We start from the raw sequence: 27312 nt of genomic DNA on the forward strand, positions 1-27312 counted from the left end.
GCTTCCCTACAGCAGATCTAAATTGTCCCCTCTAACTCGAGAGATGCGGATCTCAGACACATGCTGTGGTCCTGCCCTGCCCCAATTACATACTGACAAGGTATGCATACTATACTCTGTGAGGCCATTGAGCTCACTCGTGTATGTATGAACATTTTGTGTGTGTGTGTGTGTGTGTATATGTATGTATGTATATATATATATATATATATATATATACATACACACACTCACTCTCTCTCCCCCCCCCCCCCCCCTAAGTTGCCCCCTCCCCCCCCCCGAAAGCATGCGCCCCTGGAATTTTCAACCGCAAAAAGAAACCACTGTCTGCACATTCTTTGCTGGTCTTGCCTTGTTGCTAGACAAGAGAACACTTGTACTGCAATGGAAGGCCCCCTCCACCATTGGCAACATGACAAGGTGCAGTATGCAAATGGGGATGTCTGAAGGGACCAACTTCCGTTTTGAAGAGGCCCGGCACATCTGCAGGCGCCCCATTTCCCCAGAGTAGGACATGCTGTTATTGCAGTTCCTATACCTCATACCCTAAGACGATATCCCTCCGTAAATTCATTGCCCCGACACCGCAGCCCGAGAGCACACCATGTTCAACCTCCTCACGACTCCATGTGCCTCATATATAACCCCTGGGCCCACTATTTCCCACCTTCCCCTTCATCTATCCTGAATGTACACTCGCATGACGGGCCTGCCTTCACAACCTCGTGTGCCATGATCTAACTTCTTCCCTCCCTATATTTTATTAGCTAGTCTTCACATATTGTGTCTTCCTCCGAACCCGTTCCACTCCCTTGTTTTATTTGTGTAATTTCAGCATTATATTTCCTAATGCTTCTTAGAACTATGCTATTGTTTATAACAATGTCTGCAATAAGTCTTGGTGTCCCTTATTACTACCTATTCCGCATATCCTAGAATATTGATTCCATTGTACTGTTATGTTTAGTTATGATACAAAACTCTTAAAAGCATCTAAAAAAAAGAGTTCTTTGCAAAGACCAGAAAATAAAACTTGGACGGAGGGTGAAAATAAACAGATTTCCCATTTTTGTTGGGACATTGTAATTGTGCTTAAAGCATTATCAACTGAACAGTTTTACTCATTTGTATCCATTTAAAACCGTGAAATGTCGATCACATTTTAATTTGTTGTCATCTTGATATTTGCCTTTTTTTTTAATTGTAAATTTAGTATTCTGGAAGAAACATTTCGTAGCAAGACCCCCAGAGGCGTAGAAAACGCCCCACAATCCAGACCAGAACAGGGTCTCAGCAATAAAAATACAATTTTAATGGAATCACATCCTTTTGCTACCATTTTGTGAACAACAAAAAGGCACTTTTTGTGCAGAAAATATAGACTTTGACTCAAATCACAAATTTCTTTAAAAAAAAAAAAAATACAAAATTGGAAGAAATGTAACTAATTTAAAGAAATAGGAGGGAAAACACCACTGTTCATAGACAGGACTTGCATAGCAGGGGTAACCAGCAGCAGTTTCACATCTGGTGGCACGTTGGTCATTTTAGAATCAAGCCCTGCGGTCAACTGTTGCTGTAACTTGAAGGTTTGCACAACAGGATTATGCCAGGGCAAAGCCAAGGTCTTTTAGCCGGCTCCTGCTGAAATGGCTCTTGGCAGGTTGGTCGCTGGGCCAAGCCATAGGACAGTGATCATAGGACAGTGGCCACTTCACATCTTTTGGCCTTGCTCTTCATAGGCATCGCAACTCACAGCGTATTGAATACTGGCCCAGTAGGCCACCCAGCTAAGTACAGGGCCTTTGGTCTTGTGAAGTAGGTGTTTCCAGCCAGGTTGCTCGTTGGGCTTGGCCTTAGTTCATGTCCTGCTGCTAATACCCTTGCGCAGCAAGGGTTGGCAGCTCACAGCATGTCTGCTGTTGGGAATGGCCTAACGCTGTGCACAGCAGGAGTTCCCTGTCTGTGCCGGGTTGTGTACAAAGCCTGGGCAGGAGTTTACAAAGTGAATTATAAAACAATTTCTAGAAATTCACTGAAAAAATACCTTTAAAAGCTGAGTCATGGTTTAGGTTCAAATGCTCAAAGCCACCGAGATTCTCCAGTTGCTAGCAAAACATAACTCAAACCTTCTGCCATACTAAATACGTCATCTTGCGAATGCACAGAAACAAAGCCCAAACTAACTAGAGAAAAACAATGAGTATGTTTGTGTGTTGCTAACCATAACCACCGTTTTTGTGTGTAGGGGACCCAGAGTAGTTGCCATGTTTTAGATATAGAGCAGCTCCTTATATGGCACACACTACACCACCCACACTTTACTTGCCTTGAATGTCTGTTTTTCAGAATATTAAGCATAGTATAAGCCCAGAGGCGTCCCTGCAGAGTTAGAAAAGGGACTGTGTTTTGGCAGTTTTAGCTGTGTCTTTAAACATAGGTTTAGCAAGTGCTGTCCATGCCGATTTTAAGTGAATAAATGTATATATTCATTTAAAAAAACAAAGGTTATAGGGACGTTCTAGTTGGGTTCAGAATTTACTTGTGCAAAGCCGTTAGTTATTTCAAGTAACTATAACTCTTGGTCTAAGTTAACTGTAATTCGCGCCCCCGCCATGCACAGTTTTTTCTTCAATTATTTAACTTCTAATATTTCATTGATATTTCTATTCAAGTTATGAAAGTAGTGATGTGGGATTCCCATAGCCCGACGCCCGGGACATATTGTTTGGGGTCAAGAGCAACAAGTTTTCATGTTTATTTTGTCCTTGACAAGTAGGCCCAACCCCCTGCAGCACAAACCCTTTGGCTGCCAGTTTGCAGATTAGTCTGCAGTTCCGGTAACATGTGCATCCCTATGTTAACGCTGTTCAACTTGTATTTATGGTTCATTAATGAAAAGCCTTTATTTTTAGGATGAGCACTGTAAATAAACATTTTATGGTCACACTGCACTAGACAGTGGTTCCTGTAAAAAAAAAAAAAAAAAAAAAGTGTACTCATGTTTGAAAAGTTAAACAATATGAGGCTTAGTATAATGCTTCTAGAATGCTCTCCGATTCGATGCAAATGTTTTCAGAAGCTTGTAAGCAGGAGTGATGATTCTTAGCTTTCAAAATGTCCACAAAAAATGCAAGTAGGGAAAAAACATTTCGCTGCTATCAAATTTTAGGTGCTATTTCTTTGAAGCGACATTTAGTAAAATGTGTTGATGCATGCTAGTAGTGCTAACAAATATCCTAATGGAAAATCAGTGTAACTATTTTCAACAAGATTATGGGAAGCATGAAAATAAACAAGCCTGGCAAAGCCAACTGAAACAACGTTTGTTGATAGTCTTTTGGGTTTGGCAATGCATGCCTTGTTTTGACATGGCTTTTGTGGCACTTTATTGTTGTGGGAGCTTCCAGGCCCTCATCATTGTAACAAACACTGGCAAAAAGCAAAACGTTTTTGGTCTCAAAAAGCACACATTGCCACCAGTTGTGTAACACAGCCTCTGCATCCCCTGCGGTGCGGGGGACCCCTCTATGGAGCCCCATCAGCACAACAGCACTTGCCCTGAGTGAATCTGGAAGGGGGGGGGGGCTCTTCCAGTTTTGCTACCCCACTGATTATCACAGTAGTTCCTGGCACTGAACAAAACTACTTTGTGTGTCAATATTCTCTTTGTGGAAGAACAAAATACGATCACTCACAGTTAAGCCAGCCGATAGAAAAAGAAATAGAAGTTTAATAAAAACAAAATGTCTTTCCTTCATATATATAAAAAAAGAAGAAAAAAACACAACCCTCAGGGATTGGATTCCCAGGACTTATTAAGGCTCAGGGAGGAGCGCTATATGCCCCCCCTCCCTTTTAAAATATCAAAGGCCCTGGGAGATGCAGGCTTTTTTTAATGTATTTATTTTTATTCGTATTCCCCCCAGGAGGTGAGATTCCTGGTGGCCCCTTTTTCCTTGTATTTGGCCATGATGAGGTCCCTGGGGCCGAAGGCCAGCCTTACGCTACGCATGGCAAACGTTGTTGCAGTGTGGGGTTGTCTGCCCACTTTAGGTTTGGCCACAGGGGCCTTCAGATGTCATAAATGATGTCATATACATTGTTGTGAGTTATGTAATATGTGAGGTCATAAGCAGGGCATGGCGGGGTGCAAGTTATATTTAGCTCTACTAAACATATTTGGTGAACTGTTTTTGTAAAAAAAAATGTTTTTTTTTTTTTTTTAAATCACCTCACAATGTCATTTTAACCTGTGGTTTTTCAGTGAATAATCTTTTTTGTTTTTGTTCAGTGAATATATATTTAAATAAAGCTACATAACATGTTAGCCTGTAATATAGCCCTATATTGCCATCGGAGGGTTTTGGTTACATCAGAACCACAAAATTATATATCACAGTTTGATGATTTTATTGCACAAAGTGCAACAGTATAAAAACTCCTACATCACTGGGACCCCTGAACTAAGTAAAACATTTCATGATTCTCTGTTTGATATGGATTTCATCATGTTTATGACCACCCCTAAACCACTTTGAAGAGCTTTAACATTGCTGGGGCGTCTACGTTTGTACAGCATGTGCAGTTATCTAAATTATGCAGCAACAATTTAAATGCAATATATTTCATTATCTGGCAGTATTATTCTCAGCTATTAGAGTTACAATATGTGGGCTTCATTTAGAGTTTGGTGGAGTCCACACTCTACCACAAAGGTGGTGAAGTACCCTGTCCATCAAAATAACCATCTGCCCCCACTATTTAGAATTGGGCAGACCATTTGCTTTTGCAAGTGGTGCCCCCTCTGGCTCTGCCAGTGGAATCCTTTAACCAATGGCCTGAGACCGTCTGCCCTATTTAGATCAAACATTCTACCTTGAGCTCCCTAATAGAAAAACAGAACAATGACCCTCACACCCTGAGGGTATCAGGAGCCATTAGTATTTTGGAGTTTATTTCTGTAAAACAACAAAGCTTTCTGAGTGACCCGATGAAACATTGATACCACTCAGAAAACTTTCAGTTCATTTAGGGGAGACCCTGTGGCAGCACATACTTTGTAGACACAGAACTTTCTGCCACGCTGTTCTTGATCTCTAAATATGGTGGGCGGTAGTCCTCCGTGGTGGCTGAGATGATCTCGACCACAGTCGCAGATGCCATGCTGCCTTTCTAACTGTAAATGCAGCCACTTATTTTTTTTCAAGTTTACAGATATGATAAATCCATAAACTTATGGTAAACTTGGCAGCCACAGTATTGCATCAGCCACTGGCTTTCACCATTGTCCATTTTTTTAAATCAAAAATGTATTCACAAAAGGTAAAGGAAATCTAAACCACTGTGCCATTGTTCCTGAAAAGTACCGAAAATTGACATATAATAAAAACATTTCTTAACAGGTAACATGGTCCAGTGTTGCCATCTCAGTACTCTGGTGACAGTGTGGCGTTGTGATTTATAATGTCACCTGAACCGAATGGCAGCTCATCAACAGGGATCTCAGGTCACAGCCTACCACCCGTGAGCAACCTAATACTGCTCTTTGCCTCTGCTCACACTGATGTTTAACTTAGCAGGGTTCATGAAAACACACCTTTTGTGTTTTCATAATCTATCTCTGTGCACTGGTCTGCCCTCTCATCCTCTCTAATCTAATAATGACAGGAAGAGGAGGAACAGGTTAGGGCTGAGGTGTGTAAGCAAAGATCCATCTGCAGAGTGCTGTTTAAGAAGACTATAGGTGGATGTCTGGATTGCACATATAATTTAACTATGTTCCCCTCACACATACACAGTTCATTTTTATGTAGCAGACATACTGTTCCTGTCTTAAAAAGCACAGAATGTCTGTTAAAAAAGGGGCTGCCAGGGAGCACATCAGTGCGTCCCTGTACCAAACAAAAATACACACAGAAATGACAGGGGTGGATGTCATGCCCTGTCCCATCTTCTAATGGGGCTTGAAATCGAACACTGCTGGAATTTAGCAGATAGGTATAGGTAGATCTTCCTGGTGCCTCTGCTGTCCTGTCTGGCTCCTTGTTTGTACCATGCCTTGCTGGGTTCTGTGTCCAGTGTAGGAATCCTTGCCTGTTGGTGCACTGGCGCAGTGACTAGCAGAGGAAAAGCAACCAGAACATAATTCCAAAACTGCTTCTCTATGCGTTTGAGTGACTGTGAGAGAGCATAGATGACACAGTGTTAGAAAGAGTGTACATGAAAGTGTGTTTGTTAGTGACTAATTGGTGTGAGTGAGGGAGAGACAGTGAGAGTGATATAATGTAACTGAGTTGAATGAGTGTGAAAATGTCTGTTATTGTGAATCAGTGACTAAGAATGAGATTGAGCTTCACAGTGACTGATAGTTTGTGAGTGTGATTGTATGTGAATGAGTGAGAATCAGTGAGAGAATTGGTGAGATTTAATGAGAGTAAGTCTGATAGTGTATAACATGAAGTAAAAGTGAATATGAGTAAGTGAGAGAGATGGGGTGGAAATGGGTGAGGAAGTGCGAGTGAAGTAGTGTAAGTAGGAATGAGTGAGTGAGAAAATGTGAGTGAATCTCATAAACTTGACCCCAATGGCAGTGACAATTTATATAAGGAGTTACTGGCAGCAGCACAAATCTATAGAAGTATCTTTCCAAACGTAGAATGTTCTGCTCGTGATTTGTCCTTAGCAAGAACATTAGGATCATTGGGCATGTTTTGCCTAAATGGGCGTATGAAGAACGATCATCCAGCCAAAAAGACCTTTCGAACAGGTAATCAGGATTGCACTATTGACTATGCTTTTGTAAACACCTGGTTCTTTGGAGAAGTGCCAAACTTTGAGGTTGGGGATACAGAGGGCAGCGATCATTGGCCGCTTCAAATAACAATACGCTCAGCCGATAAAATTCAAAAAGAAAGGGGAAAGGCACTGATAGTGTTGGTCGAGTACCCCCGTAGGGTAACAACCCGACTAACAGATAGCAGTCTAGAAGTACTTAATAATTTGATTATAAACTATCCCATCCTTAATATGGAAGATGACCCAAATGACATATTCAAAGGAAATAATATGGGTATTGCATTAATGGTCAATTGCCTTAAAAATACCTCAAGAAGGAAAGAGGAAGGGAGAACCATATATGATGAATAATAGTAAAACATGGTTTAATCAGGAATGCAGACGTAGAAAGCAAATGATGCGAAGATTACTAAGGGATTATAAGAAAAGACCCTCCGTTGTCTAAGAAGAGAAGCTTCGCCAAGCAAAACAGGATTATAAGATGCTGATAAGACAGAGGAAACGAGAATATGTTAATAAAAATTGGGATGTAATGATGGAGGTGATTAAAACACAGAATATTAGGGGGTTTTGGCAGTTGGTAAGAGAGGGAAAAAAGGTAGGAGTAATGTGGTGTTTGGTTGGTGAAGAAGACTGGTATAAATATTTGTCTTCTGTATATAAAGGTACCGAGGATGAAGAAGGCTATGGTATTTCCAGGAAGCTTGGTGAGAAGATCAGATTAGCTTTTGTCCCACATAAAATAAAATAAATTATTGCAGCTTTGAAATGAACTAAAGCAGCAGGCCCAGACAACCGCCTAGCAATAATAATAAAAAAGAATATTGATTGGTGGACAAAATTCTTCTATGTTACGTTTTGTAAAATTCTTGATCATGGCCGTTTTCCAGAGAGTTGGAAGGGTGCCATGATAAGACCGATTTACAAAAAGGAGGAGCCAATTAACCCAAAAAACTATCAGCTGATAAGTTTATTAGACGGAGGGGAAAAGGTTTTTACAAAGCTATTGCTGGGGTCAATCAAAGAATGGGCAGATGATAAAGATTTGATACCAGCAAAGCAAGGTGGATTTAAGGAAGGGCATTCAACAATTGACCACTGCTTCAGTCTGTGGGCTTTAGCAAAACAATCAGTTGAATTGCGAGGAAGTCTATTTTGCTGCTTTGTTGACTTTCGTGCAGCATTTGATCTGGTAGACAGGAAATTGTTATGGGATATGTTAAAGCAGCTAGGAATTGATTTGGATATACTATTTCTTCTCCAGGGCCTGCACTCACAAAATTGGGCCCAAGTAATTTGAGATATGAGTGGCTCACTTTCAAAAAGGATCCCCATAATAAATGGTCTCCGTCAATGTTGTGTGTTGGCCCCAATTTTATTCTCATAATTTTTGGCAGATCTGCCAGGGTTGTTATGGAAGGCTAATGGGCTAAGCCCAAAAATGGATGGCGTGCATGTTTCTTGCCTACTATATGCTGATGATTTAGTGATAATGGATATGACAGAATTAGGGCTACAAAGGAATCTAGAGATGTTTTACTCCTACTGTCAAAGGAAAAAATTGGTAGTAAATATGGAGAAAACGAAAATAAGGTAAATAGGGAAAGAGAAAAGTGCATTTAATTACACTCTAGGGGGAGAAAAACTAGAGAAGGTAAAAGAGTATAAATATCTGGGCATATGGTTCGACTCACATTTAAGATGGAAAGTTCATACTGAAACCTTAAAAAACAAAGCCTTATCTTCAGTCTGGGGATTAAAACAATTTAATAGTAAGTATGGAGGTCCTTCTCTCCAGCCGGTTATCTCTGCTTTTAATGCTATGGTTCACCCCCAATTTCAGTACGGGGTGGAAGTTCTAACTTTCTCGAGAAAGCTAAATTGGGAAATAGAAGAAAGCATTTGTGTAAAGCGCATGCTTTCACTGCCTCCCTCGAGTATGTTACAAGCCATAAGAGCAGAATGTCAAATGACAGCGTGGACTTATCTGGGCCTACGAGCCGCACTGAAGTTCTGGTTAAGCATAACAGATGAAGGGTTCTGTAAGATCGCGAGACTATGTAAGAAATAATTAATAATAAGTGAGTTACATTGGGCATCACAAGTGAGAGGACGGTTAAAGAAGATCTGTGTCCTCCTAGGTTTACCTGATAACCTATGGTCTGGTGCACAAATTTTGAAGCACAATTTAAGAATATTAGCGAAGGAAAGAGCAAGGGAATTAGACCTGAAGAACTTAGAAAGTAAAATATCAACCCAGGCTATGATAGCTGGATGGAGGAATCCGGAAAACTTCCCGTATATAGAGGCCCTACCTAATTCAAGACTAAGAAATGTAATGTTACAGTTCCGAATTGGGCTGAAAAGCAAAAGCTTTTCTTAAGGATAGCAAGGGTCTATGCACATGTGGCTTACAACAGAAATATACAATGCAACACTTACTTGTGGATTGTCAATGGTTTTTAGGAGTGCACAGGAAGTTTCTAAAACCAATTTTTAAGGAATATAATATTTCTAATCGAGACCAAGCGCTTAGGCTACTTATTGATATGAGATTTATTTAATGTAACTCGTGCATTGGGCCTATTTCTAAATGACTTAAGGGAAATATTCAGATTTATAGGGGTTGATAGAAGGTAGGGTATAATGCGAAATGTAGTGTTTTAAATACTATAATTGATTATTATTATATTGGCTGACGGTATTTTAGAAAATTTGCCATGCTAGGTGAAGGCAAGAAATAAAATGGAAAGCACTTTATATTAATTAAAAAAAAAAGCACTTTATGATAAAGTAAGGAATGGAGCTCTTTTAGAGCTGTATAGGGGAGAAATTGATTGGCATGTTGCACTTTATGAAACTATAAGAACTTGAATTATGGAGGAAGTAAAAGGAAAGAAGAGCCTGATTATTCTAAAATTGCATTGGTTGATGGTATTCTAGATAACCTAGCTATGCATAATAAGGCAAGAAATAAAACGTGGAGCATACCAAATTGTGAAATTGCATTTAGATCGCAAGGACCAGAGTCTAATCAGAACTGTATGTGGGATAATTTAAGTTGGCACGCTGCACTTTTAGGAATTGTAAGAACTTGAATTTTAATCAAATGAATTATGTAACTAGAGTTGGTTATAAGAATTAGAATGGTCTAAGAACTTTGTGTGCTAATGTAATTTGTAATTGTAATTTTATTGTTTTTATATTTTTAAGGCTTATGCCAAATAAAAAATTTTTTTGACTGACTGAGTGAATCTGTGTGCCTTTACAAGTGAGAATCAATGAGTGAGGGTGTGCCAGTATTTCTACATGGGAAGGAGAGGTTAAGGGAATGTGAAAATGACTTGGATTGGGTGAGCAAGAGTGTATGTTGTACATAAGTCTGGTGGTGGTGAACACTTACTCAATTCAATTCTTGGCTTATGTAGGTGCCAATGGCCACTCTCTGGTGGTAACCCTTTTGGAGGTGGTTCTTGTAAGGGAGGCATCCCTGGCAAAATGCTGGTCCTGGCATACTAGAGGCAATTCCTGAAGTAAGGATGCATGCATGGCAGAATGCTGATGCTGGCATGTTGGAGGGAATTCTTGCCGTTAGGGAGGGCTAGGAAAGACACCCATGAGAAAATACTTGTCTTGACATACCAGAGGCATTTTTGACTTATTGGGCATTAATGGCAAACTTCTGGTACTGGCATTTGTTATATAAAAAAGGTATTCATCACAAAGCATGCCAGTGACACACTGGAGGTAATTCCTACCTTGTTGTGGGTTGGAGAAGCATAGCTCATTTTGAAAAAATGGGTCAACTCCTGGAAAACTGACGTCAGGTCTGCAATCTTTGCTTACCTATCAACCACGATTTGGGATCCTGAGAAGCCAGTGCAGAGTTCAAAGCAAAGGTGTGCACACTGTGGTATGCAGCGGCAAAATGACACTACCTCACTCAAATGCTTGGGGTTGTTTAGTGAGGAGTAAGATAAGGCTGCTGAAGAAGCGGAAGGAGAAGACTCCTACATCGATAAAACATCATCAGTGTTGAGAAAGAGCACAGAAGACCAAAAGAAAAACACAGACAGATAACGCCAAAAAAGTTAATGATGGTCGAGTCGAAAACAGACTTCCGAAAACAAAAGTCAGCCTCTGCACCTAAGATCTCTGAAATAAGGCAAGACAAAGCACAAAGATCCTCTCTGGTCCCATACAACTGCTATCACAGGTGGGAGGGGTGCTGAAAAAACTTTGTCGAAATACGAACAAAGCTGAGAAAAAGTAAAGACGACAGCAGATATTACAGCAACAGCTGAATCTTCGAAGTTGAAAAAGAGAACACCACCTACCCTCAACACCGAAGAACGTGCACTCAAAATAGAGCGCAAGTAAAGAAGGCCTGAAGCTGAAACAGCGGCCATATTGCAAAAGCCTTCAACAGAAGACTTGGGGGAAGGGAGAATTACAGGGGGAACTAGAACCACCCCTCATACCTGAGCCTCAGGAGGAATTGGAAGAGAAGACCGAGGGACAGGGTCTATATCAAGACAATGAGGAATCAGTAGGCGTCAAAGACTGATGCAGATCACCCACTCCCCCCATTGTCACTTATCCATTGAGGCCATTGCCTCCATTTGATGTGACCATGTATAACCAACTTGTCAAGAAAGCAGCTGAAAGATGCAGGGTGCAGATGGAAGAAAAGACACTGACTTGTTTCTTGCTTGCAGCATTGATATAATCACAGAAAAAAGTCCAGTTCTTCCTATGCTACTTAGCATCATGGACCTAGGGAGTGAGGCTTTTAAGGAACCAGCAACATGGAGAAAAAGTACAAGCACTCCTCCAAAGACCCAGCATACATACGGGGCAATGCAGTGGCAGATTCAATCTATCATTGTAGCCACAGCCAGGAAGAGAACAAATATCCCTACCGGCTCTGGCCCTCCACCAGATAAGGATTGTAATAGTGGGAAGAAAATCCGAAAGAGGAGCTGCTTTACAATGGAGGATAGCAAACTTTGCTAAACAGAAAAGCCCATCAGAACGGAGAAGAAATGGTGGAACTAATGAAACACCTGCCTGAGCAATATCAAAAAAGAGCAAAAGCTGTAGCTGAGGAGGGGCATGGCATTGCAAACACATGCTTCATCCCAAGGTGATGCAAGTAGTGTTTTTACTGTACCTGCTCTCGTGAGTTGGTCTGTTCTTGTCCTACCTCAGCAGGAAATGTCTGTTCTTTTTGCTACTGGGATCTCTGGAATACACTGTGACAACTGTAATGAAACTATGACCTTACTTTCATTTGTGCTCCTTACTTAAGTCCTCCAGAAAGCCCGTTTGAATGGGGTGCAGTTGATACTCAATGCTTCAGACTACTATGATAGTTTGGTTAGCCGATCTAGTGGAACTCAGTGTTGCTCAACTGATTCTTTTTCTGGACCAGACATATCTTCTGCGACAACGGGGTGGTCTGGTGTGCACCCCTATCTTCGAGTGCTCAGGTTCCCTTCAGGTCCCTTGATGGTTTGCCAGCAGAAAGATTTCGGCCTTCCTTCTGAGGTGTTTGATTTTATTTTGGCCATGAGGAAGTCTTCAAACCAGTTGGTCTTTCAATCATGTTGGGGGAAATGTGTGTACAAGTGCTTTGCAGAGGGGCTAGTTTCTGTCAGGCCTTACATGTATGATGTTTTACAAGTTTTGCTTGTTTGTGGCAAGCAGAGACAGGCAGTCTCACCTGTGAAAGGGTGTTTGGCCACCATTTCTTTGCCTTCCTGATTAGACCTCTATGCTTAGTCAACCTGGGTGATTAGATTTATTAATGGTTTATTGCCTGTAATTGTTCTGACCCTATTTGTTGTTCAGTCAATCAAAAAGATTTGTAGAGCTAATTTATCACCTGTGAGGGTACCCAGGTGCTGGATCATGCTCCAAGAGGCTTAGTCAGATAGCTAGATCTTGAGCCTTTTCCTGAAATCCTGGATGGAGGGAGAAATCCTTAGGTGGATGGGGAGGCTGTTACAGGATTTAGCTGCTTGGTAGGAGAAAGTACGGCCTCTGTTATTTCTGAGGCAGATGCGGGTATATGGACAGGTTAGAGAGGCGCGGAGCACAGGTGTCCGGTGGGGTGGTGGAAGTTCAGTTTGTTGTTGAGGCATGCAGGTCCTTGGTTGGGTAGGACCTTGTAGGCCTGTGTCAGCAGTTTGAATTGGCATTGTTTGTGTACGGTGAGCCAGTGGAAGATCCTAATGTGGATGGATATGTGTGGGTTTTTTCTTGGGTGGTCCAGAATGAGCCTGGGTAATGCATCCTGAATGATTTGAAGTCTATCCGTGAGGTGTATCGTGAGTTTGGCGTAGAGTGTGTTACCATAGTACAGGCAGCTGGTGATGAGGGCCTGTGTGACGGTACAACGGGTGGTGATGGGGAGCCATTTCAGGATCTTACAGAGTGTGAGGAAACAGGCGGACGATACTGCACTGACCTGGTTTTCATGTTTAGTTTGTTGTCGGTGATGACTCCTGGGTTTTGGGCATGGATTGTGGGGGGTTGGTGGGCGATGGGGTGGGACCCTAGGCCCATTGTTCTGCAGTGGGACCTGAATTTAAGGTGGTCGTTTCTAAAGACTTCACTATTAGAGACACCTCATAGTTGTCCTTTAGGACTACTAACTTGGAACACTTTTTCTTTTGGCTGTTATTTTGGCTTGAAGGGTTTATGAGTCGCAAGTACTTTTAGTCCACCCTCCGTATAAATCCTTTTTCCCAGAGAGGTAAGTGTTGCTCACATGCCATTTATTTCTGCTAAGGTGGTGCCTGACTTCGGTATGGGTCATTTGGTCACTGTGTTGCCTTTCGTTCCTGCTTTTCACCTGTCCAAAGAGGAGGGAAGGCTTCACAGACTGAAACGTAGGAGATCCATTCTTTGTACGCTGTCACAACAAGCAGACACCCCCAACTTTTCTCAATTTTGGGAATCGCGATTTTACTGCAATATTGGCCAAGGCCCACAAAGGCCACAATTTCATATCCTTGTGCCATGAAATATAACAAATGTTTTTGCTCTGAACACAGCATGCTATGACATACCTAGGCACAGGACAGCGTATCTTTTTGCCTCTTGCCCACCCTCTCAAGGTATGCTCTAAATAAGTAAAGTGAACTTCCTCCTCCCTTTTACTAGAGTTGCTTCAGCGAGTAGGGAGAGTGGGAAAGCTAGCCCTGATGCAATGTTTTCTTAAGAGTTTGCTAGAAGACAGTTTATTTTTATTTTTTACATGTAGTGATATCTGCTATATTTTAATATATATGTTTCTCGCTTCACCTATCTCGCGGTACTCCTGAGGAGTAGTGAGAAAAAATTAAATATACCCTGACTCGGTACAAGTGAAAAGCTTGTGCTCATCTTTTGGAAACCCTAAAGAACATACCGATACATCGCTATTAACTAAGTGGCAAGGCAGATGTCATGCGTTCCCTGCATGTGGCCTGGATTCTTATTATAAATGGAGCGACATTATAGATTATATCAAACACTATAGAGGTTATTGTACAGCGAAAATTCTGAATTCACATTTTTGAAGTTGCTCGTCTGTGGTATATAACAAAAAGGAGGCTCAGTCGAGTATTTACCTAAGATGACAAAATATGGTCAAGCTGAAAGCCGGGATTGACCCTCGATTTATTTATTTTTTATTTTCATGCTGTGCAATTCAGCGACTGGATAGGTATCTCCTTCTGACATCTTAGAGGGTGAGATTAGAGCATAGGTGATCAACAGAACAGTGTTGTGATTAGGGGAGCACATGCCAATTTTGTTCCTTCAGGTTCCCTTTTTATTTGATCCTAAGTATTGAATGTCACTAAAATAAGGTGGCGTAAAAAATGGCACAAAAAAGCAGTAGTGTGCTGAAAAATGTCAATTTTTGTGCTGCAATATCCTGGTGGTGCCTAAACAGGAGCAACAAGTGCAAATAGATCAGAGGACCAGCTTTGCAGATGCCGAGACAGTCGTTCTTTGTATCGAGATCCGTTATTCTTGGAAAACAAAAACAAAAACTGCCAGAAGTTGTCTGCACTCATTCAAGTACGGCTATGTTAGCCTGCCTAGCTTTTTCATGTGGTGACTTGGTCTTCACTTCACCCTTCTGCTAAACATTGTTTGACTGTACAGGGAAGGAGAGATCACATCTTTGCCCGGGATGTTCTGTTCGATTTCTTAGTTTGACCCGACCATCTCAGCGCCACCACTCTGGGGGTATTGATTAGGAGCACATTCGTGAGGTGTGGAATCTGCAGGTAAAAGCATCCAGCTAATCAAACGCTACTTACCTTCAGTAATGTTTTTTTTCTGGTCGCTGCTTTATCTTCCTGCAGATGACTCGGAACCCCCTCCTACTCTTATAATGTGTTGCTGCTAGTCTTGTAAGATCTCATGGTATTTAATTGGACTCTGACGGGTTGCTGCTGCTCACATTTTTTACCTTGTCTACTTCCTCCTTAATGAGCTTTGGAGTGTGAAATGGTTATGGGATTGATGCCTGGGCATCACTGTTGTCATGTGTAGTCCGATGTCATTCATGTCCAGGGACAGTTTAAAATGCAGCTCGAGTCTGATAGTTCTGGGGAGCTATGGTTTAAAAGTCTTGCTAGTTTAATTCGTAGCTATAGTTTACAAGAATGTCAGGATCTAGTTTAATTCCTAGGATGTGTATAAGTTGAGGACTCTAATAGAACATGGAGTATTCGCCAGGAAAAGCATTACTGAAAGCAGTTAACTTGTTCTTTAATAGTACACCTTCAGAGATTGTTGCAAGGCATTAAACTTGCATAATGTGATCCCGCATTTCATTTCCCTTATATGTATGAAATAATGGTTTCATTACAGGTGCTTAGCGAATATTATGTAGATCCAGTTTTCACCCCTTTAATATTCATTCTGTTTTTCCTTCTAAGCTGCATCAGCTAAATAATTTAGTTACACCTTTGGCTGTTTACATTTTTGCATTGTAGGTGTCATCGGGTCATCTGATTTCCTGTTTTTCTTTATTGCCTCGCATTCATAAAGAATGAAGCTATGGCTGCAACGGCTTATGCTTTGTTTCTCTCTTCATTGAGTTGAATGATGTTAGCTATTATTGTGCGTACTGTTAATGTCTTTAACATCATCATGATTTCTTAGGCACAACTGCACAACTTACATTTATTGCAGTTTTTGTATGATGTTGGCTGTAAGATATTTTGTAGTTTCTACGTGAGTGGCAGGATTTTTTGCAGTCTTCACATGTATAGTTGTTGTCTTCTTCAGAGGTTGGTTGGACAAGAAGCATCGTTTGCAAACAATGCTGTGATTTCTAACTATTCTCTTCCGTTGACCAGCAGATACCTGAAGGAGTTCCGTACTGAGCAGTGTCCTCTATTTGTGCAGCACAAGTGTTCGCAGCATCGCCCATACACCTGCTTTCACTGGCACTTTGTCAACCAGCGCCGGAGGAGATCAGTACGCCGCCGCGATGGGACCTTTAACTACAGCCCTGACATCTACTGCACAAAGTATGATGAAACCACTGGACTGTGCCCAGAAGGAGATGAGTGAGTATAGCTAACTTTGTTTTTAAATACAATTTGGCAGGCCAGTTCTCTGGTGCCTGCACAAACCAAAGGCATTTAGGCAATCCTTGGAGGAAGTCTTGCTGCTGCCCCTGGAAAAACTAAGAAATTAGATACTTCTGCATGCTTTCTCAAATACCAAATGTCTAATTTTTAGGCTTTGAATTTCAGGGGGCAGTCAGGTCATTTAAGTATTAATGTCTATTTTGGGAAGTGAAAATAAATTGAACTTTGCAAGACCTTTACTTGACAAGTTTATCTAATTACATATTGAACTCATTGAGAAATAAGAGTAACAAATAAATAATATGATTTGTATTATGTTCAGACATAAAATAACAAGAAATTGAAGCTGCAATAGTACAAAGTGTGACTGTGCGGGTCTTGTGTAGTTCAAACGTGTAATAGTACCAGGGAAAACCAAGGAAGCATGTGGGAATCAACAATGGTTATCAAATACTTGATTAAAGAGGGGCTACAAGAGTAACCCTCCCGATCTTCCCTTTATGGGTGAAATTTAAAACAGTCCAAAGTTAGAGGTATGTTGAAGTTTTGAAACCCTGAAGTGTATTCATGCAGGGTCATCATATGACAGAGCCTGTGAGATTGGGATAGTAGCAATCTTTTGAATGCTGATGAAGGTAACAAGACACGATTTACCAAACACTCCTGACAGGAGATGAGTATGTCACGGTTGTACTGCAGTAAGGACATTAAATTGTATTTCAACGAAAAGGAAAACACATGAATGCATTTGTTTAGAAATATTTTTTATACGTGCCAAGAGTCAACAAGATCTAAGCATTTCTGCATGCATATGACCTGAAGACCTGACACAGTCAGTTAAGGATAGTGAGATTGCCTCTAGACTGTTGGCATGTAAATGGCCATGCTTAAGATCTGGCACGATTGATGAACTGGCCAGGTAGAGACAAGTGTGAATGTCTGTGTCAGCAGTTGAACAGTCAAGACTTGCTCCTGGGGGATATTGTAGGATAGAAAGTGAAGTTCAGGTGCAAATGTATCCTGCATAATAAATAGAGTATCCAAGCATTGTTGTTCTTTAAAATAAATTTTAAGACTTTTATGATTAGGCAGTATGTATGCCTAGGAACTTTAAAAAAAAATGTGTATTGCATCAACAGTTGTACTTGGTTTTGTATCCTCTATACTTTATAATGGAACTGGGATCTAGACAGCTGCGCAAAACTAATCCACAAGGGGTAGTTAAATACTGAGTTTTCATTGTTTGATACCTGACTGAACTTGTCACCTTTGACTGAAGAGAGGGGATAATGATGGTCCGGCCACTTTCACAAATGGAGAATGTGAGCAGCAGTTGCATGGCACTGAAGCTGTTAATCTTTTGGAGGTAATACAGCTACCTTCCCTTTTTTTATAGATGGTTTATTCTCTCAGCACATGATACAGGGTAGTGATCAGGAGTCCCAATCTTTTGAGGGATGGTGTGTTTAAGAGCAAGTTTCCAGGCCACAGTTTTACCAGGTGTATATGTGTATAGGTATGTGGTATTTGTAAAGCTCAAAGCTAGCCAAAAGACAGTGCAATACAGTACAGTATAGGGTTAAGGACCATCATACAGTTGAGTGATAGACGATATAGCTATGTTCTAGAACAGCAGTGTACTGTTGAACTGATTGGCCTTCAGCTGTTTCTTATTTTGAAGCAGCATTAGGGTGGGTCCTTAGAGATACAGAGGTATTGTCTATAATCCTGGGTGCACAGATGGGAAAGGCCAGCTTGGTTGGTTATTAATTATTGTTATTTTTTACACTTCTTAGTCTGATGTCGTCCTGCCTGCAGGTGTAACAAGAGCCACCAGAAATGGTGAGCTTTTCTGTAAGATAATTGCTGATTGTAATGGCTTTGCTATAGATGTAGCTGGTATTAAAGATGGTATGGGCTGGTACGGGGAGCCAGTGGAGTTCCAACAGCATGGGGTTTTGCTCCCTGGCCAGGTCCAGCATTCATTTCTTGAACTGGTACAACTTTAGTCGCTTACAACAAAATGTCCTTTCTTTGACTGATAATTCAAAGCAAACAAACATTGCTCGAGTGGGGTCTTAGGATGTTATGGGGGGAGGAAGAAGAGGGTTAAAGAGCAGCCCAAGGAACTTGCGGAGGAAAGAAGACTGCTAGTTGCCTACCACTAACTGTATGAAGTTCTTGATTGGCGATATATACGCTGAAGTGATCCTAAACACTGGTCCCTCTATACTCAGTTGAATGAAGGGACCCAGCAATTAACATATGACAAGTATCTACCAGGAAGACTCATTATACAGTCTCCTCACAAGGGTTTAGGACAAAAGGGATGTACCACGTTACGTTAATCAGCTTCCACCAGTCATCTGAAGTGTCCTGGATTAGTCATTGGAATGGTAGTCACTAAGATTTAAAATAGTAAAATTTTTAGTGGTCCTCAATACAGCGTTGAAGACTATCATAAAGTCAACAAGTAACTGGAACGGTGTCTGTTTGTGGACTGTTAATAAATTATGATATTGTCTTCTTTAAAGAGCTCTTCAACTTTTTCCTAAATAGGAGTTCTTTTGGGCGGTTCTAATGTTGCATTAACTAAGGCTGTGGCCTAGGTTTTTAAGGTTTGGCTTTTCTACCCATTGGTGCCTGGACTGAGTTCATGCACCATAGCTTGAGCGGGGAAGTCTATGTTACTGTAGCCCTACACATACCTGATGATGTGGTGTCTGTGCTTTTTGGGTTACTAACAGTCCCATAAAAGGGTCAGGAAAACAGTGGTAATTCAAAGCTTATTTTGTTCTCTAGAATCACACACTCAAAGCCTGTACCAATAAAAGACACTATAGACATTTAAAAGTGTTTATTTCAACAGGCTCTTCCTGTTGCTTAGTACACGAGTAATAACCACACAGAATATATTAAAAAAAACACAAGGACTTGTTGATAGCAGCAGGATTAAGATGAACAGTTACAACATGAGTAGAATGTTTCTAGCAGCCTAACAGCCTAAAGGCTACGTCTGTGCACTACACTAAGAGCATGGAGTAGCTAACTTTCCTCTTGTGTTTCTTGGAGCTCAGCGCAGTGCATATAGTTTCATGGTGGATCAGCTGTAGTTTTTGGACTTCAGCTGGGAGAGCATGTTCTCCGAAAGGAAAAAACACATCAGACGGATTCAGCTCCCTTTCTCTCGGTATTTGCTTTCAGCATAAGAATGGATGCTGTGGCAGCCTTTCAGGACCTCTCATGATAAACTGGTGCAAAGGCCTATCTTATTCAGTGGTTAGGTTAATTTATATGGTTTAAATAGGGTTGACCACTGACTTTTACTCTACATTGGGGGATTTTCTATTAATCCAGATGTTTATAGCAGACTTGTGTTACCTTACATGTCAGCAAATCCATTGTTTAGATGAACAGGCACTTTAATGTATTCCTGGAAAGATAATTGTAGTGTCTTGTGTGATGTAGAACGGTACCTTTCTGGCTCTCCAAAGACTTCGTATCAGTGTGTGACATAATCGCTAGAACAGAATGCATGAATGATTGCTTTAGAATGTTGTGTTCACAGGTACATGCAGAGGAATAAAGACGTGTTTTTAAAAGCTCTGTGTGTGACCTGTTTATTTATCTGGAATCAGACTGGAGAAAGCGCTACAACTGGTGATATGATAGGGTATAAGTAACACGAAGAAGATAGCACTCTTCTGGAGAGTTTATCTTGGTCCAAGCAAACTGCTTGTGCGTGCCACATGTGCCTTCATCAAAGTGCTGAATCAGCAGTTGGCATATGTGGAGTCAAAGCGCAGCTCCTGCCGATGTGAAGCATGTGAATGGAAAGAGAGCTTCATCAAAAAGTCTACGCAGTGTTGGTAAAAAAAAAAAACTATGACCAAGATCCTACAAAAAGGTACCATGCTGCCACGCAAAATACTTATACATTATACGGAGTGTTACAGCTAAAGGTGGATTCAACCAGGTTCACACAGCGTAGATAAAGACAGTTATCAAATACCAAATAATGCTAAAGGCGGATGAGCCAGATGTGAAACAATACAAATTGAAGTAAAAAAGAATAAAGTAAAAGATTTACTAAGCCCATTAAAGAGTCATCGTGCCACAGCAGTTACAGAAGTGGCCCCATGAGAAGTTCCCGGGTTGTGCTAAAGGAGCACTCCATATTTCCAGCAGCCAGGAATGTGGCAGCAGGAGATTCTGCCAATGAAGCCCATCAAGGATGACCCTAAGGCTGGGCCACCGCAAGGCTAGGGCATGAATGGAACCGATCCTGCTTTCCAGTCAGGGAGGCCAGGGGAAGCTCCCATCCGAATGTCAGTAAGTTCCACACTGGTTTACAATGCTGCCGCCTTCCTCAAACCACCACCACCATTCAACACTGCCAAAAAGCAAAACATTGCAATAGATGAACTGCTTGGATAAAGACATTTGAAGATTTCATATTTGCGCTTGGATAGACTGATAACAGGAAGATTATCAAATATCTAAAAAATCTTACCGGTGATGGTGTGAAAGAAGTCATAAAGAAAATGCCAAGAAGTGACGAAGAAGTCACATAAAGAGTAGATCATCTAATCTAGATCATCAGATTAAGGGTGCGTTGAATCTCAAATTCAATCCAGTACCAGACATCGATTATGAATATTTTTTCAGTCAAACAGTTGGTGAAACAATCAATACAGTCGTGGAAAGACTTGACTCACTCACCGAACACTCAATTCAATGAATTTAATGATGAAAAAGCTATGCGTCTTAGAGTGTTTGATGCTTGTCCGAATTATTCAGACGACAAACACTGACAGGAAACTCTTAGTCTGGAGCGAGTGTTTCCTCCTGGTTTGGGGCCCTCTGGGTATCCCAATGTCTCACCATTCTCCATATGGGGCTCACCGGTTTAGGCAAGTCCATCGGGCAGTCCGACACCTCTACAAGTTACAGGTATGTCCATGACCCGCTGGACCTTCTGCATCGACTTAATATTGTGTTTCTTGCCCTCCCACTTGAGGAGTCTGAATTGGTGGCCCCATCTGTAACACATTGTGTTGGTCCTCAGGAAAGTGATATCCTCCCAGAAGAATCTCCGATTCATCAGGGTCACCATCAATAGATCCTGCTAAACCTTCAGATTATCCCCATAATAGCCGACTCTGATTGTTACCTTGTTTCAAAGTAGTGAAAACATACAATATGTCTGGAGGATATTTCTCATTCTGGGTCCTGTTTTCCAGGCTGGCTTTGTGTTCTCGCTTTATAAGGAGGTGGCCCGGCCATGTTCCTCCAGTAATGCCTCAGTCAAGCCCTCTGAATGGCCTCATATTCTTTCCTACTTTGCCCCAGTTTACATGTCTGAGAGTAGTTCTCAAGTTCCCCTTGTTTTTCCTGGAGGGTCATGAGTTGTTCAGTGACCGTCAAGAGCAGTACTTCTCCTGCTCCAGGGACTGCTCCTCTTGGGTCGAATCAATTGAGTCGATTCTCTGTCTCAGATCATCCAGCAGATTTTGCTTAAGGTCCACCCTTACTGCTCCAGTTTCCATTTCTAAGTCGGCAAACAATTGAAGCATGAAGCCTTTTGTGATGGGTTCATCCTCAGTGGTGGACCTCAGTGAGTCTATATGAGTCTCCTTTCTTAGATTGTTTGGACCCTCCCCCCCCTTTGTTGAAGGCATTTGTAGGAGTTCCTTTATCAAGGTATCACGCCATTGACTGTTGGCTGCCATCTCCTGGATGTGACACTCTCAAGGCCTCCCCCTCCTCCCCCTCTTTGGAAGTTCTGTGGATCTGTCCTTTGCACATCAGCAAGGTTAGTTTACATCCCCCTACCCTTGACAGGAGGGGCCTTGCTCATCTGTAAGGTCCAGGTGCGTGAGGCCCTTTGTGGGACCCACACTGCAGGGCAACGACCATTTTTAGGCAGCCTTTTGCATCTCCCTGCGGCATCAGTTCTCGAAGGCTCCTGTACCACTGCCATTGTGCTGCCGACAAAGCCGTGGCTGTTGATAGATTCCTTTTGAGTGAGGTCTTGTAGTGGCCCAGGGAAATGTCTCTTGGCATGGGGCAAAGGAACGGCGGGGCCAAGACAGCTCAGCTCATTTCAGCAATTGCAGTTGGCAGGGTAGTTGACCGCGTACCTCTGCAGTTGGCTGCGCCATCTGTCCTTATCTCCCCTTCAACAACCACTTCTCATGTGCCCCTGTCTAGGTGCAGTGGGGTGACCTGCCGACCTTTCCTGTCTATGTGGCTGCAGGGTCTTTGCCTCTGCCCAGCAGGCCTCCCCACTGTGCACATATTTCTTGGGGCTCCCTCTCACTCTCAGAACACCTTTCACCTGTCAGGTTGTCCAGTGCGCTCCCCCTCCAGGGGCTTGCCTCAATCTGATCAGCCTGGCGCTGCGCCCATGGGACTGCCATTGCCTGGCAGGCACGTTCCATCCTTGCGACAGACAGCCCATCGCTAGGCGACATGCCACCACCTCCTTCCTCCAGCTGGCACCCGGGGGGGCTCTTGAACTCAATGTCATGTGTCGGTGGGCAAAGTATAGGATATGGAATTTGGATTTCAGGCAATCGTAAAAGTAGAAAGTTGTAATTGGAAAGAATGTTTCAGCCATGTAACCTCCAGATTTTCACTAAATGAAAATGTTCCCTCCAGCTCCTCAAAAAGTATAGGTGCTTTGTTTTTTGGCAATTTTCTTTTGTGTTAATGTTAAGCGCTAGGGCTCAAAAATGGCACTTTCATTGATAAGTTGCCAAGGTGTGTAGCTTGATCATAATCATAGTTTTTATAAAACCCATGTAATTATACTATATTATGGCTCTTACCTGAGCCTGGCCATGTTGTAAAGTACTTAAGTCTCCTTTAAGTAGATCTAATGCTCACAAAAATACATTCTCAAACATGAGCAAGGTAAACCACCTCCCACTCTCTTAAACTAGTAGTCGTCACTTCATAACAAGCATGTCAAAAGCCATGCATTTGTTCATTTGGTGTCATTACTTTGGCATTAGCTTAAGTAAAAAGGGAAGGTCGGGTGCAGTTGGATTAATATGATGTGATAGGTATCCCGGTATGGCCTAGGCGCTGTGTTTTTTATTTTATTTACATGTATCTGTGTATTGTTTAGCTACCTTTGTAAGATATGTTGGAGAGACTATTCTCAGTGGGTTGGAGTACAGCAGTCTAAGAATCTGTGTTGTCTAAGGTTTTAAAGGATTCCAACATGACATCCCATTCCAGTGCTATCGGTCTTTTCAGTAGCCACCATACTCCTCGCAGCGTAGTGCAGCACTCTCTGCTAGACCCCATTGCTCCATTTCTTCCCGCCACTGGGAGAACAAAGGCGCGGGGTGAGATTTCCAATGTTTCGTCAGAAGGCGTCTAGCCAATAATAGTGCATATTGATAAAACGTAAAGTCACTCTTGCGTTCTTGGATCTAGGGAAGAGACCAAGTATGCAACATTCTAGGTTATGCTATTGATTCCGCTCCGTGAGGTATGAAAAGATAGCAGTAATACCCCCCAGTAGGAAGTTAGTATGGGGAAGTCCCATAGCATGTGTAGTAAGTTAGCATCTGGCTATCACAGGCAATTCGAAGGTGCCATTGGGAAAATTATGTGTATTCTGTGTGTGGTAAGCAGCGCATGTAAAATAGCGAATTTTATAAATTTAAAATGTGTCAGAGATACTTTATCAGGAATTCCCATTCTTTGTCATTTAGGGTCCGTGCTAGGTCCTCGTCCCATTTGCCCATTAAAGTGGTCAAAGAGGTCTGTAAATGTGCACGAATGCCCTGATCAAGCCATTGAACTAAGTGATGACCATGTCCCATTGTGTGTATAGCCTGGAGTAACTTGTGTGGGGTGGGTTCGGTTCCTTAAGGGGCCCAGTGGTGACTGGTATAGCGGATAATAGTCGCATGGGTCAGAAACAGAGTATCCTGTAGGCCTTGTGTGTAGTGTGTGTAAAGTCTGTGAGACTCAGTAGAGTGCCCTCCGAGAACAAATCACTCACTCTTTTCACTCCGCCTGTATCCAAGGCTGTAGTCTCTGTTCTGTTAGAGTCCCAGAAGCAGTAGGGAGGTCGATCAGTGGTATATTTAGAGCAGAAGGCATTTGGGCAGAGGTGTAGCATTAGGCCAATCTCCAACAGGAGAGGGTGATGCGCAGCAATAGAGGTCAGTCTGTAGGAAGGAGGAGCCTGGGCACATCATACTGTGTAGTTTGCCTCGTTTAAGCATAGGTATTGTATAGTCAATCACGAGCAGGTTGCTGACGGCTAGTCATTAGGAGAGCCATTGTTGTTGCGATACAATAAGACTTGAAATCAGGAGCATCCATTCCTCCTTTATGAGGGGGGGAAGCTGGAGCTTGGTAAGGGCAACCTTACGGCAGCCGTTAGCCCAGATTGAATCAGTTAGGAGAGTCTTCAACATTTTAAAGATCCAGGTAGGGATGAGTACCGGGATATTCACGAAGTGATTCAGTAAGCGAGATAACATACCATTCTAGCTAGGGCCAATCTTTCTGCCACTGATGATGGTAAGGTAGTCAAGAAGTGAACTTGTAACTTGAGGGCCGTGATAGTTTTAAGGAGGTTACCTTCCAGCACACTGATTGTCTCTCTGTAAATTTGGACCCCTACGTAGCGAAAGGTCTGGGGTGTCACCTGTACAGACATTTCCCTAATTGGCAGAGACGGCTTGTAAGTGTCTTCAAAAGAAAAAGCATACAATTTCTTTACATTCATTTGGAGGCCAGAAAGGGATGCAAAAATTGTGAAGTGTCTAGCCTCTTCTGCTAGGTTGAGGCGGAGGTCTTTAATGTATAAAATCATATCATCAGCATATAATGAAATTGTGTGTGTTGTGGGCCCAATTGGGATACGCCACCTGTGGGAATCTTGATGTTTCCACTGTGCCAGGGGCTCCAGTGCCAAGACAAAAAGAAGCAGCAACGGAGGGCAGCCTTGCCATGTGCCAAATAAGGAGCAGAAATGTTTTAGCCTGTGCGTGCTCGTGCTGTGGGAGCATTATAAAAGTAATTTTACCCACCGAATATATTCAGGAGGAATGTCATTATTTTCAAGAGCGACAATCATAAAATTCCAGCTTAGTGTATCAAATGCTTGTCTTAAATCCAATCAAATACACCTGCTCATCGGAGTCACCCACGCACAGCAACCATAATGTGGTGCACCCGACGTATGTTAAGCGAGGTATTGCGATTAGAAACAAAGCAGTGCTGATCTCTGAAGGGGTTTGAGAAGCATGGGAAGTAAGCGACACACCAAAACTTTACTGAGGATTTTGTATTCTGTATTAAACATAGGGACTGGCCTATAAGAGGACATGTCAGGGGGCGGGTGTCTGGTGTTAATAGGGAGGCGACTAGTGCTTGGTCTGTGGTGGGAGGCAAAGTACCCATGTCCAACAAGGATTTAAAGAGTTGCTCCAGTTGTGGGGCGAGTCAGGTTGCAAAGGTAGCTTTGAACTACGTGGAGAGGCCTTCCGATAAAGAGGTCTTATTCCTGCCAAGTCCTTAATTGCTCCTCGGATCTCATTGGCTGTGATCTGAGCTCGTAGCTTATCACTCTTTGTCTGTCACCCTAAGGAGGGTTAGGGCATTCAGAAAACCTTGTATTGTTCTTGATCTACAACCCCTGGGTGGTGGGGGAGGGGTATCTGTGTGGAAAGCCAAATAAAAATCAAGGAGTGCCGCATTTATGTCCATTTGGGGAGTGACTTGATTATTGTATGGCATAGTGATAGAAGATTGAGGTGGGCATGGGTTGTGGTTTTATTAGACGAGCTAGTAATTCCCCCGATTTATCGGCTTCAGTATGTGTCCTCAGTATGTACGCTCTGTAGTCCACAACGTGTAATCACTCCAGTAATTCTGCATATTCTTTCATGGCATCTTGTAACTTGCCTGTGTGTTTCTTGTTATTGGCTGCTGCCATCTCAAGGGTTTCCAGACTTTTCTCCAGGCGGTTAAGCTCTTTAAGGATCGTTTTACAGGCTCCCACTATTGTACTTATGGATGTTCCACGCATCACCACTTCAAAAGCTTCCCATTCTGGATGAGATGGAGCCATTGTTCCTTGTGAAATAAGTATCTATTGGGGTAGCTGGTATATAACAAAATGCCGAATCTTCTAGGGCTGGCGATGCCATGTGGGGATGGAGAAAGGTGTGGGTTTTCATGTGATAGTTATGTCTAGGGGGTTATGATCAGAGAGGCTTTTTCCTAAATACGTTGTGTAACATTCGATTGGAACCACCTTTGCACCTGACACCCATGGCCTGTGTCAAAGTGACCCACGGGTCCTTTAAAGGTCCCCCGGCGCTTATGAACAAGAGTTAACCGTGGGCTGCCCCTGTCGGACTCCACAGTGACGCCAGCAGCCTCAGTCTGAGTGCTCCCCTCTGACCGCAACCTGCCGGGTAATCTGTTTCCAATGCCAAAAGACACCCCTGCACCCGGAGCCCCTGGGCCTTGGAGAGCTGGACCATTGGTGTCCCAACGATGCCTGGCATCTCTACTTACCTAGGCAGCTGTGGGTTGTCCTCGCCCGGCCTCCGGGCCAGAGCCTGCAGCCTGTTTCTGAAACTGATCTCCTCCATTGGATAACATTAGGCATCCATCTCTGTGTTGGCACTATGCACCTGGCTGCTCCTGTGCCGCTGAGAGTGTACGTTTGGTGCTGCCTTGTGGTCCCCCCTCTACTTACCTCAACTCCAGAGGATCGACCCCTGACCTCGCTTTTCTCACCATTGAGCAGCACTTCAAAGATTACCCCCTGTCATCATTGTAGGAAGCTGGCATGATGTGTGGTGAGTGCATACGGTATTATCACCCTATTCCAGGTATCCCCTATTAGTGAGGTGTAGTTAGTGTCTAG

General features: G+C 42.5%; 1 protein-coding gene across 4 annotated transcripts in view; it reads left to right on the plus strand.

Moving 5' to 3' along the window:
- The window catches only part of UNK (unk zinc finger), an 890253-nt gene that overhangs the window by 26151 nt on the left and 836790 nt on the right, over window positions 1-27312 (plus strand). For 2 of the 4 annotated variants that reach the window (XM_069200175.1, XM_069200177.1), the window contains exon 2: window positions 16164-16376. In XM_069200175.1, the coding sequence (XP_069056276.1) occupies window positions 16164-16376 (213 nt within the window). The remainder of the gene's footprint in view (window positions 1-16163; window positions 16377-27312) is intronic. The other 2 variants (XM_069200176.1, XM_069200178.1) reach the window with 1 other exon arrangement.

This window comes from Pleurodeles waltl, chromosome 7 (genome assembly GCF_031143425.1).
Source record: "Pleurodeles waltl isolate 20211129_DDA chromosome 7, aPleWal1.hap1.20221129, whole genome shotgun sequence".
Classification (NCBI taxonomy): Eukaryota; Metazoa; Chordata; class Amphibia; order Caudata; family Salamandridae; genus Pleurodeles; species Pleurodeles waltl.